Raw genomic sequence first — 12,634 nt, forward strand, 5'->3', positions numbered from 1 at the left:
AATACTATCTTTTATTTAATTACAACCTTCCTCATTTATTAGGCGGTAAGCTCCTTGAGGGCAGAAATAGAGTATTATGATTCATTTTTGTATCTTCATCAGTGCCTACCCTGGACTTACATGTTAAGGTATATTCTTAAATCTACGAAAATACTAGAATAAAAGAACCTCAGTCAGAATTAAAGGGGACTTCTCCATCTAATTCTATTTTGAGCAAGAATCTCCTTTACAACATGCTAGACAAAGAGTTTTTAATAATTAGAGATGGCCAGAAGCTAAATGAGCTGCCTTCAGAGGCACCTTTTGATTTCCTTGGAGGTATTTAAGAAGAGGCTGGATGACCACTTGGCAGATATGTAGTAGTAGGGATTTCTTTTTAGAATGTATTGGATTAATGGAACTAAGATGCCTTTCAACTCTCATATTTTCTCATTCTGTAAGTCAACCAGGCTCTGTTTGAAACTTCACTTCTTCCAAGGACAAACATTCCCATATACTCTAGATCTAGTCTAACCAGGGCAAGGTAACCACGGCCATTACCTCACTCATTAAGAACAAGACATTTCTATACTGTTAGTTTTCTGTGGCTGCTACACTCACTGTTGATTTTTTAATTTATTAAAATTCCCAACTCTTTTTGGAAAGTATGTAATACCTACAATTTTAACATTACTCCCAACTGCTGTGTTAAAGTCAGTGCTTTGTTCCTTCCTAATTCTATTACTTTCACTGACTAGGAAGTTGGGAAAATATCTTTCACTAAAATTCCCTGTCAAAGGATATTTGTCACAGATTTCAGACACCATATTCAGGACTAAAGGCAAATCAGTCTATTAACAAGGTTGAAAGGGGAACAGGATCTATTTGTAGAAAAATATTTATAATGGGCAGCAGCTAGGTGATGCACTGGATAGAGCATTGGCCCTGGATTCAGGAGAACCTGAGTTCAAATCTGGCCTCAGAGACATAACACTTACTAGCTGTGTGACCCTGGGCAAGTCACTTAACCCCACTGCCTAGCAAAAACAAAAACAAGAAAAATATTTATAGCTTCTCTTTTTGTGGTAGTAAACTGAAGGTGTGGCCATCATTTGGAGAATGGCTGAATAAGCAATGGTATTTGAATGAAATGGAATCTGATTGTGTTATAAGAAAATACCAAAAGGATGGTTTCAAAGAAACCTGAGGAGACTTGTATGAATATAGAGTGAAATAAGAAGAACCAGCAAAACAATTTATACTATAACATTGTAAAAATGAACAATTTGGAATGACTTCAGAACTTTGATTATCAAAATAATGAATCATGATTCTGGAAAATTGATGATGAAGAATATTGTATTTGAATAAGCATATTTATCATGAGAGTTTTTTTCTTTAATGTGTGGGTGATGGAGTTGGTAGGAAGAAGAAAAAATAAATATTTTTAAATTGAACTCTTAATTGTAAAAAAGTATAGTACACTTTTATAGTATACTATACTGAAGTAGTATAGACAGTCTTGAGCCACAGAATTTAAAAGCCAACGAGATCTTACTGAGATTAATTACAGTAGCATCACCAATTATTTTTTTAATGATCGATATGATGTTTTATCAATTCTGCAAAATAAGTAAATATATTAACTTTTTAAAATATATAAATAAGTAAATAAATATTGTTACACACAAGATTAATTAGACTAATGGGGACTTCAGGCAGGAAGTATATAGACTCCTGTTAGGCTGATAAGAATATTATTTTGAGGGAGTTGGGAATTTTGTAGTGTAAGTCTTTGCCTGTACTTTCATGTGTTTTCAACAATTCATCAAAACTGATGTTTTTATTTTGTCTACTCCTTATCTATATACTGATAAAGTTGCTGATTTCCCTATCTGTTCCTTTCCTTCTTTTTTCTTCCCTAAATGTTCTACTGTAGGAACTGAAGCAGTAATTCAATGGCTTAAAACACCACTTTTGGATGGAAGTTTTAGTCCTTTAATGTTGATTTATGCAATCTAGAACATCAATTAATCGGAAATTTCAGGTTTTTTGCCAGTAATAAAGTCAGCAGGTCAGCATACCTAAAGGGACTGTTTTGTGCAAAATACTGACCTCTTCCTAAGTTCAATTTCAAAGTCCATAAAAAAGGACTAAATAAATGGACTAATGGAACAATATTGAATATCAGGACTACTTATTTTGTTTCCATGAACACTTTTATAAGTACAAGCTCCTGAGAGTATTCACTGAAATCAACTTCAGTGAATTACTGCACTTTCCTGCCCTTCACCTCCTTATAAACTTTTCTTTCTTAGCTCTGACAGGAGCTGAGTCTGGTGATTTCGCAGCAGAAGTCTTATCAAATTTTTCCTGCTGAAATGCTTTCAGTATTCTGTTTACCTTTAAAACTTCACTTCACAGCTATCCCGTCATATAACCAAATGTAAGATATGTGTGAAAGGAAAAATTAAGTGAACGGACTATTTTGACCTGGTTGCAAGAGAAGGAAAGATACTCAGGCTCTGTTTACTAGACTCACTTTCCCCACCCCCACAAAGTCTGAAAAGCTTCCTGGAAAATGTCCTGTTTCTGGGATGGATCCCATCCCACTGTTATCACTTTCCCCAGCAGCGGCTAGGGGACTGGGAGCTGGCAACCTCTTCCCTCCCTCTTGCATACCGCTGTTTTCCTGCCTCGCTCTGAGGCTCTGGGAAAAAGTAAATAGAGGAGCAGAAGCAGAAAGCAGAAACAGTCCAAGCGGCAACAACACAGACAAGGCAGTACATACAATCGCGCAACATTTTGCTGGGCCTTCTCACAATGAGGATCCTAGGAGGGCGCTGCGTTGCCTTCATTCTGAGTCTCATTTTCATGATCCAGATCTCAGAAGCAGTAAACTGTGAGTAATCAATTGTGGCCATACACATCACTCTCCAGCCCCCAACAATTTTGCCAAATTTCGGCGCTGTTTCTTTGTAGTTTGGATTTTCTTTTCCTTGGGTCTTTTCACCTAGCCCTGTCTCCCTCACCTCTATTCTCCTACTAAAGGGGCAACTGTGCATTCATCTAAAAGGACGTGTAATAGTGGGGGTCAGGTAGGGTAAATATTTTCAAGCTTGTGACAATTTACTGCCCACTTGCCTTCTTTTGGAACAAATGTAAGGGATGCTGGAACTAATTAATAATAATGGAGTGAATTGCCACTTTTTGTCTTGTCACATTCCCCTCTCCTTCACCCATCTCCCAATTTAGAAACTGAAGCTCCTAATCAAGGCAAGACTGTATGTTCGGACTCCGGAATCCGAGAAAGCCAAACTTCATTCTTCACTCCTCTCCACTGCTTACCCAGCCCCCACCAGTATCCATCCCAAAACATCCCTCTCTTTACCCTGCCGTTCTACCTAAGCTTGTGCAATGACTGTACTTTGAACTTTTATTGACTCACATTGCCACACTAACTAAAGTAGGGTGACGGCTTGCTCTTTAGTAGGCTGCTGTTCCATGCTAACCTCGAGATCAAAAGAATGTTACCTAGATCACTTGGTAGCATACCCTTTAATACTAGGTATATTAAAACAGTTAATTCGCTTTTTTGACATGTTTTACAGTAGTTTTCCATACATTCACACCTTGAATTAAGTATCCTATTGTCTTTTATGTGATACATAATAGAAATCTTGGAAGAGTAAATCATTTCCACGTTTGGCATAATAATTTGGTTTCTAAAGTCGTGTTAATACTATCTAAAGGTACCCTGAGGTGAATTATTTTAAAGCTGATTACCTATATGATGTTTTTAATTAGGTAGGATCAAGATTAGCAATATTGTCCCTCAAATTCTCTAGGTAGGGCAGGAGACATAAACCTTGTACTCTAAAATAGCTATTGAGGCTTTTGGTAACTAAAAAGATTCCAAATTTAGTAATCCCCAATTAGGAATTTAATAAGGAGGTTAATTAAGTTAACCAATAAGGAGGTTAACTATGAATTGAAACAAAACAACACTCATTTTGCATAGTGTTATAAATATTTTAAAATCTAAATACTGTAAGTTGATGCAGTTTCTGAGAACCAAAATAGGAAAACTTCAACACAAAGTGATTAGTTTATAAGATTTCTTGAGTTTAGTTTTTAAAAATTGAGATGGAGTTTACATAAGTCAATAGGAATTTGGGGAATTCTCCTGTGAAATTGTTTTGCTTTACAAAGGAAAAAAGAGCAAAAGTCCCTTGCCTTTCCCAGATACTACCTAGTTTCATGTTATTATGGAAATTTGCCTAACCTCTTTTTCAGCAGAGGAATTGACCCTGAATATTAGATAGAAGTGTTTATAGTTATGGAATGATCATCCTTCTCTTTAACTATTGGTTCATTTCCCTACTAATTCTCATGCTGGGTTCTATGTCAATCAGAAGGGTATGTTCTGATCCTAAATTGTAATTTACTTGAAATGTGTAGCATCATTATTTAATCAGTTAGCTCTAAGTCCACTCCAGTTTAAATAAACTGAAAAAAAAACTTTTTTTAGGTAGCTCTGGATGGAACCCTAGGCCTGGAATCAGGAGGACCTGAGTTCAAATCAAGCCTCAAATACTAGCTGTGTGATTAAGGGCAAGTCACTTAATCTCTCTCATTTTTCTCAACTGTAAAAGGGGGATAAAAATAACACCCACCTCACAGTGTTGTTGTGAAGATCAAATGAAATAATATTTGTAAAGTGCTTGGCACAGCTCCTGAAACATAGTAGGCACTTCCCATCTCTCCCATATAAACTTTCTCTCCCTTCTCTCTTTTTAAAACCATGATCTCTTAGGTTTAGACAAATGTCAATGTTATCAGTCATGCAATTTATTAACAGCATAATAAACAATACAAAGACATTTAATATTTCAGCAATGTAGCACCCATAAGATTCACCTCTACCCATCAACTGCAACTGAGGACATTTCCTGAACTCCAGAAATACAATCCAACTCTTTAGCTCTTTCCAGACCAAGTAAAGCCAGTCAACAATTCTCTTCAGGATACCTTCACCAAAGTTTAAAAGCTAAATTCAGTTCTCAGCAAATCTCTCTTGAATCTTTCTCACAGTTGGTTTCCTAGAAGTTCTATGATTTCTGTTTCTCTCATAGTCTCTCTCATAACAGTAACAGTATCCAAAATTACAATTAAAGTTCCTCTCTCCCGTGATTTTATGCTTTCCATAAAATGTTTCTGTTATTTGGCAGTTTTAATAAGACACACACACACACATTTTTCTGAGTGAGTACAAAACATTCTAGCACATCCTCCCCGTATCCCCTCTCCTCTTGCCTTCTTCCACCTTAAACTTTTTTGTGTTAATTTTATCTTACTCCTATTTTCTCTTTCTCTCCAAAGTCAGTGTTAATGGGTGGGGAAGTAGTTAGGGCTGAGTTAGGTTTAAGGGTACTGGTTGAAGTTCCTGCTATTCATCTGAAGACCAATTCTACTCTCATTTATTGTGGTACATATCTGTGGCTTCAAACAGAGTAACTGTTGAAGCACAATGACTTCCCCTGCCAATTACATGTAATAGCCTCTAGGTACAATTAAGGTTAAATGTTCTGTTTATTTCAATATTTTTAGTTTTGTGGATTTTTTTATTTTAATGTACTTGTACTTATTTCATTAATTTTTTATTACACTTTAAAAATACTTTAACATTCAGTTTTTAAAATTTGAGTTCCAAATTATCTCACTCCTTCCTTCCCCTCCTTCACCTCTTGAGAAGGCAAACAATATATTGATTATACATATAAAGTCATGCAAAACTTATTTACAAATTAGTGATGTTCCAAAAGAAAATACACAAAACCCAATAAAAATAAAGTGAAAAAAAGTATGTTTCAATCTGTACTTAGAGTTTATCAGTTCTTTCTCTGGGTGTGGGTAGCATTTTCCATCATGGGCCCTTTGGAATTGTCTTGGATCACTGTCTTATTCAGAGTAGCTAAGTCTTTGACAGTTGATCATCCTTAAAATATCACTGTTATTGTGTACAATGTTCTTTTGGTTCTGTTCACTTCACTTTGCATCACTTCATATAAGACTTTCCAGGTTTTTCTGAAACTATCCTACTCATCATTTTTTATAGCACAATAGTATTTTATTGCAATCATATATCATAACTTGTTTAGCCACTTCCCAGTTGATGGGCATCCCCTCAATTTCAAATTCTTTGCCCCCACAAAAAACTACTATAAATCTTTTTGTACATACAGGTCATTTTCTTTTTCTTTTTCTTTTTTTTACATCTCTTTGGGATACAGACCTACTCGTGGTATTGTAGGGTCAAAGGGTATATGCAGTTTTATATTCCTTTGGGCATAGTTCCAAATTGTTCTCCAGATTGGCTGGACCAGTTCATAATTGTACCAGCAGTGTATTAGTGTCCCAATTTTTCCACATCTCCTCCAGCATTTATCAATACTTTTAAAGATTCCTATATAAATTCTCTGTCTGCTAAAGTAAAACTCATTTCTCTCTCCCCCCTAAGCATTAATAAATAGTTTTTGTAGGTAGCCCTGCTTCATAAAATTCATCATGTGGCAGACAACCTTCTTACAGACAAGCTTGTTCAAAGTTAGCTAAGCTTGTACTCTGATTACAGGCATACAAGTATCTCATAAATTCTATACTCAAAGCCTGTCCAGCTTGGTTCTACTAGCACAACCTCAGAAAACCAGAGTGATCTCCATGCCATAATAACGCATAGAAGTAAGACTTTTGTAGAAGCATATACAAACATTTAAAACCTTATAATATACCTACCTATTATAATGATATATGATGGGGAGAGCAGGGAAGAAAATCTACAAATGTTTTATGAAAATCAGCTTTGAAACATGATGACTGAAAATTGTTTTAAATTTGTTGAAGCAAATAAAGTATCAGATTCTGTTACTGGTTCTCAAATAATATATGCATGTGTATTTATACTAAAAATATTTTAAAAGTAAATATAGGTATAAAGTCTACCAAATATGTATTATTCATAGAAAAAAAATTGGGATTTTTCTCATGTAAGGACCTGTTGATTTTTCAGTCTGAGTCTACAGCAGGTAATCATTCTTGTAGAGAATAACATGATGTAGAAGAAGGCCTGCTTACACTTTGAGTCAGCACAGACCTGATTTCATATCTTGGCTTTGCTATGTGACTGAGTAAGTTACTTCATCCCTGTGAATATCAGTTTCCTCATCTCTGCATAGCAAGGGCCACCTCATGGTTTCTGCTCAGAGCTGATATTCCTGGCTCTTGCCAACTATGCAGAAACTTTATGGGTGCTTGTTTCTTGCAGTGTGTGACATACCTATGGGCTTCGTACAAGATGACAGTCTTCTTATTGGCTTTGAAGAATTAGGAAGAACTGATGACTCATCTGGTAGAGTTAGAGTCTCCAGCAACTACTCTGCCACACTTTAAGAAGACATAAAGAAGAAGATTAGCCCAAGCCTGTCCATTTTACTAGCAAATATTTATCAGAGGTTGTATGGATAGTGACAAGCCAAGATAGAAAGCACAGTCTACTATCATTTTCCAAACATTACTCTATAGTATAGCAGTATCCTCTGGGCTGGGAACCCTTTGGGGACAATAGAATCATTTCAATGGGTCTATAAATCCATGCCTGCACCAAATAGTGCCATCCTAATCATTACTTAGCTCCAACATAATATACAGCCTGACTGTATGTTAGTAAGCATATGTTCTAGGGTTACTTCATTGATTTAGGATTGGGATTGGAATGAAATGAAATACCTGTAGAACACCCAGCACTCAAAAGGAGGTTTACTTAAACATATCTTGGAAAAGATATTTAGCAAACATGCAGAATTGTTTCCTTTGGGCACAGCTTCTTCTAACTGCATTTGCTGTGGTAGTGTAACCAGTCAGAGACAAGTGCCAAGGCTGAGCAACCCTGATTCCTCATAAGCTGCCTTTTTCGCTTAGATGATTAGAAAGCTACATCAGTGGTTTAAATAGTAAGCCTTGGACTTATTAAATCTCTGGGATGGTATCACTATTTTTTTTTCTAACGGGTTTTTAAAAAATTAACTTATCCCTCACCCCATCTTTCAATTTACTATTAAAAAAGTCCTTCAATAAAAATCTACATATTCTTGCAAAACAAATATCCACATTAGACATACCACAAAATTTGTCTCTTTATATATTTTAAGTTCATTACCTCTGTCTCAGGAGGTTAAGTATTTATCTTCATTCATTTGGACCCACTATTTATCATTGTGTTTCTCAGAGTTCTAAAGTCTTTCAAAGTAGTTTTTATTTATAATGTTATCATTGTATAAATTATTCTCTTAGTTTTACTCGTTTTGCTCAGCATCAGTTCATAAAAGTCTTCATAGTTTCCTCTAAAATTGTCCATTTCATATTTCTTATGACATAATAATAGTCCATTATGTTTACATGCCACATTTTGTTTAACTACTCTCCAATAAGAGGTTACTCCACTAGTTTCTAAATTTTGGCTACCATGAAAAAGTTGCAGTAAATATTTCTGAACATCTAGATCCTTTTCCTTGTTCTTTGATTTTTTTGGAATATAGCCCTAGTAGGAATAGCTGAAATGCAGGGGATGCACAGTTTGATAACTTTCTGGGCATAGTTCCAAACTGCTTTTCAGAGTATCTGGACAAATTCCTGTTTCCACCAACAGTGCACCTCTTTTCCCACAGCTCCTCCAAGATTTGTTATTTTCTTTTTTGTTATCTTCGCCATTATGATAGGTATGAGTTAGAATCTCATAGTTGCTTTAACTTGAATTTTTGTAATTATTAGTGATCTAAATATTTTCATATGATTGTAGATAGTTTGGATTTCTTCCTTTGAAAATTGCTTGAAAATTCCTTTGACTATTTAACTATTAAGGAATTGTTCTTTGTCTTATATATTTGAATAAATTCCTCATCTATCTTGGAAATACGACTTTCATCAGAGATACTTGTAAAGACTTTTTTCCCAGTTACCTGTTTTCTTTCTAACTTTTACCACATTAGATTTATTTTGGCAAATATTGTTTAATATTACATAATCAAAATTGTCCATTCTATCTTTATCACTTATTTGATTATATATGCTATCCCTAATCCATAGATATGAAAGATAATGTCTCCTTTGCTTCTCCAATTTGTTCATGATGTGACCTTTCATATCTAAGTGATTTATCAGTTTGGAATTTATCTTGATATATGATATGAGGTGTTCGTCTAAATCTAGTGTCTGCAAAGACTGATATCCTCTTTTCCTAGCAGTTTTTGTTAAATAGTAGTCCTTCACCCAGGTACTGGGGTCTTTGGGCTTATCAAACAATATTCAACAGGGTTTATTGTGTACCTCATTTGTTCCAGTGATAAACCTCTTTTTTTAATCACTACCAAATCCTTTTAATGATTATTGACTTCATTATTATTACTGAGATTCTTGATCTTTTGTCCCTCCATTTGAATTTTATTATTATTTTTCTAAGTCTACAAAATATTCTTTTGGGAGTTAGAATGATATATTACCTAATAAATAAGTTTATGTATTACTGTGATTTTTTAATATTAGCTTAACCTACTCACTAGGAATTAATATTTTTCCTTCAAAGAGTGTGTGTGTGTGTGTGTGTGCATGTGTGTGTGTGTGTGTACAGAAAGCCTGTGGGAATAGAGTTGCAACACAGTTTAAGGAAAACTAATTGTAAAGGCAAAGTATTTTACTTGGAAAAGGAAAGGGATTAAGATAATCAAAGAAATAAAACAATCTAAAGAAACAAATATAGAAAAACTCCAACCTAACTCTCATAACTTTATTTATTTATTTTGCTAGGCAATGGGGTTAAGTGACTTGCCCAGGGTCACACAGCTAGTAAGTGTTATGTGTCTGAGGCTGGATTTGAACTCAGGTCCTCCAGTATCCAGGGACGATGTTCTGTCCACTGTGCCGCCTGGCTGCCTCTAACTCTCATAACTTTAAAAGTGAATGGACATAAAAATCCAATAAAAATGAGACTATTAGAATGAATTAAAAAAATTAAACTTCATAAGTTGTTGCTTAAAAGAAACATAACCAAAGGCAAAGACACACATACAATCAAAATGAAAGGCTGTACTTTTTTTTTTTACTATGCAACAAGTGAATACAAAATTACTACAGTTGCAATCATGTTATCAGACAAAGAAAAAATAACAACTTGCAATATTGATGGAGAAAAACCAGGTAATACTCAAAAGAACCACAAGGAACAGATACCAGTACTAAACATTTATTCACCAAATAGCATAGTATCTAAATCAATAAAGGAAAAATTAACTGAATTACCGATAGTAACACAGTAATAGTCAGAAATTTTCTTCTTCCTCTCTCAGAGCTGGAGCTCTCAGAAAGACTGCAACCTCACAATCATCTCTCTGTGTCTACTATTTCCTCCTCTACTGCCTTCAAACATGCTCCTTCAATGGATCCTACAATCCTCTCAAACTATTGTCTTGTATTTTTTCCTTCCTGTTTCAGCCAAACTCTAGACAAAAAAAAGCTGTCTGCATATGCTGTCTTCACTTCTTTACCTATCACTCATTCATCAACTCTGCAGTCTAACTTCTGACCTTATCATTCAACTGAAACTGTTCTCTCCAGTTACCAGTGATCTTTTAATTGCCAAATCTGAAGGTTGTTTTTTAGTCTGCATTCTCCTCAACCTCTCTCATGACTTCCAGTCTTACATCTCCAGCTTCCCCTTAGACATTTCAAAATTGTTGTCCTATAGACATCTTAAACTCACTTACCATGTTTAAAAATGAATTAATTTTCCTTCCCTTCCCAATCCCTCCCCTCTTTCTAACTTATCTATTATTGTGGTGGGTAATACTATCCACCCAGTCACTCAGGTTTGCAACCTATGTGTTTTCTTCTAGTTGTCACTCTCTCTTCACTTCTCATATCCAACTTTTTGCCAAGGTCTATTGATTTTACCTTTGTAACATCTCTTGTATACTTTCCCTTTTCTCCTCTGACATTGCTACCAACTTCATACCTGCATTATTGCAATAGCTTTATGGTTGGTCTCCCTGCCTCATTCTATCTTCAACATAGCTGTCAAATTTATCTTCCTAAATCATAGGAAGGAAATCATATGTGACCACATCACTCCCTATACAGTAAACTGCAGTGGCTCTCTATCACCTCTAGAATCAAATGTAAAATCCTGTAAAGCCCTTTATAACCTGGCCCCTTCCCGCTTTTTCTGTTTTCTTCCCTCCAGTGACACCGGCCTCTTTTCTGTTCTTCAAAAATGAAACTCCATCCTGACTTTAGGCATTTTCCCTGGTAGTTTCTCAGCTCTACCTCCTGACTTCCCTGGCCTCCTTCAAGTCTCAGCTAAAATCCCACTTTCTCTAAGAAACCTTTCCCAGTACTCTTTAATCTTAATGTCTTTGAGACTTTCTCCAACTTATTCTGAATATATCTTCTTTGCAGAGTGTTGTTTTCAGGTTGTTTTCCCTTTTAGACTTCAAGTTCCTTGAGAGCAAGTGCTGTTTTTTGCCTGTCTTTGTATCTCCAGTGCTTTGCATGGTACCTGTCACGTAGTAGGAGCTTAATAAAGGCTTGTTGATTGACTTGCTGACCATTCTTCAATTTCTCAGGTTCATAATAATGGTATTTGCCTTCAACTTTTCACTCTGTCTCACACCACATATCCAATAAGTTTCTTAATCTTGCAATTACTACCTCGATAGCAACTCTAGCATCTCATAGCTTACCCTTTAGCAAAGGACCTCGTCCCCTCTTATTTATATGATTGTAAAAGTCTCTTAATCAGTCTCCCTGTCTCAGGTCTCTCCCTAATTCAATCTATCCTTCACATTGATTCCAAAGAGATTTTTCTTAAGTATAAATGTAAGCATATTGCTCCCCTACTTAATTGAATCTAGTGACTCCCTATCACTTTTAGGATAAAATAAAAGTTCTGTTTAGCTTTTAAAGCCCTTCACTACTTGCCCTGCAGCTGTCTTTCCAGGCTTGTTGTCCATAACTCCCCTTTCTGCATTCTGTGATCTAGACAAATTGGACTTTTCTTGATTCTAATACTCCATCTCCCATCTCTGCGCTTTTGTACTAGTTGTCTCCTGTGCATGGACTACACTCCTTCTTCACCACTATCTCACACAATCCCTCTCTTCCTTCAAGATTCAACTCAATTACAATCTTCTACATGAAGCCTTGTCAGCTGCTAGTGCCCTCAGTTTTTGTCTAGCTTGTATTTTATTACTTTGTATTAATTTGAATTATATATATATATATGTATATATATGTATATATATATATATATATTTCTATAATTGCTTTTATTTATGCTTGTCTTCCCCAAGCTATTTGCAAGTAGAGAGTGTTTCATTCATTATAACTGTGTGCCCCAATACTTGGCAATAATAATAAGAAGCATTTATTAAGTACTTACTACGTACCAGGTACTGGGCAAAACACTGGGGATACAAAGAAAGGCAAAACCAGACTCTGTCCTCATGGAATTCACATTCTAATTGAGGATACAACAAGCAAACAACCATGTGTACATATGCCATATGTAATAAAGGCTCTGCCACTGAAGAGAAGAGGAAAAGTCCTC

General features: G+C 35.5%; 1 protein-coding gene across 5 annotated transcripts in view; it reads left to right on the forward strand.

The window, feature by feature from the left end:
• Positions 1-2,545: 2,545 nt before the first annotated feature.
• PROS1 (protein S) overlaps positions 2,546-12,634 on the forward strand; it is a 106,955-nt gene continuing 96,866 nt past the window's right edge. For 2 of the 5 annotated variants that reach the window (XM_020974824.2, XM_020974822.2), the window contains exon 1: positions 2,546-2,881. In XM_020974824.2, the coding sequence (XP_020830483.1) occupies positions 2,803-2,881 (79 nt within the window). In that variant the 5' untranslated portion in view covers positions 2,546-2,802. The remainder of the gene's footprint in view (positions 2,882-12,634) is intronic. The other 3 variants (XM_020974821.2, XM_078147439.1, XM_020974823.2) reach the window with 3 other exon arrangements.

The sequence above is a fragment of the Phascolarctos cinereus genome, unplaced genomic scaffold (assembly GCF_003287225.1).
Source record: "Phascolarctos cinereus isolate Bilbo 61053 unplaced genomic scaffold, phaCin_HiC Scaffold_7;HRSCAF=346, whole genome shotgun sequence".
Taxonomy (NCBI): domain Eukaryota; kingdom Metazoa; phylum Chordata; class Mammalia; order Diprotodontia; family Phascolarctidae; genus Phascolarctos; species Phascolarctos cinereus.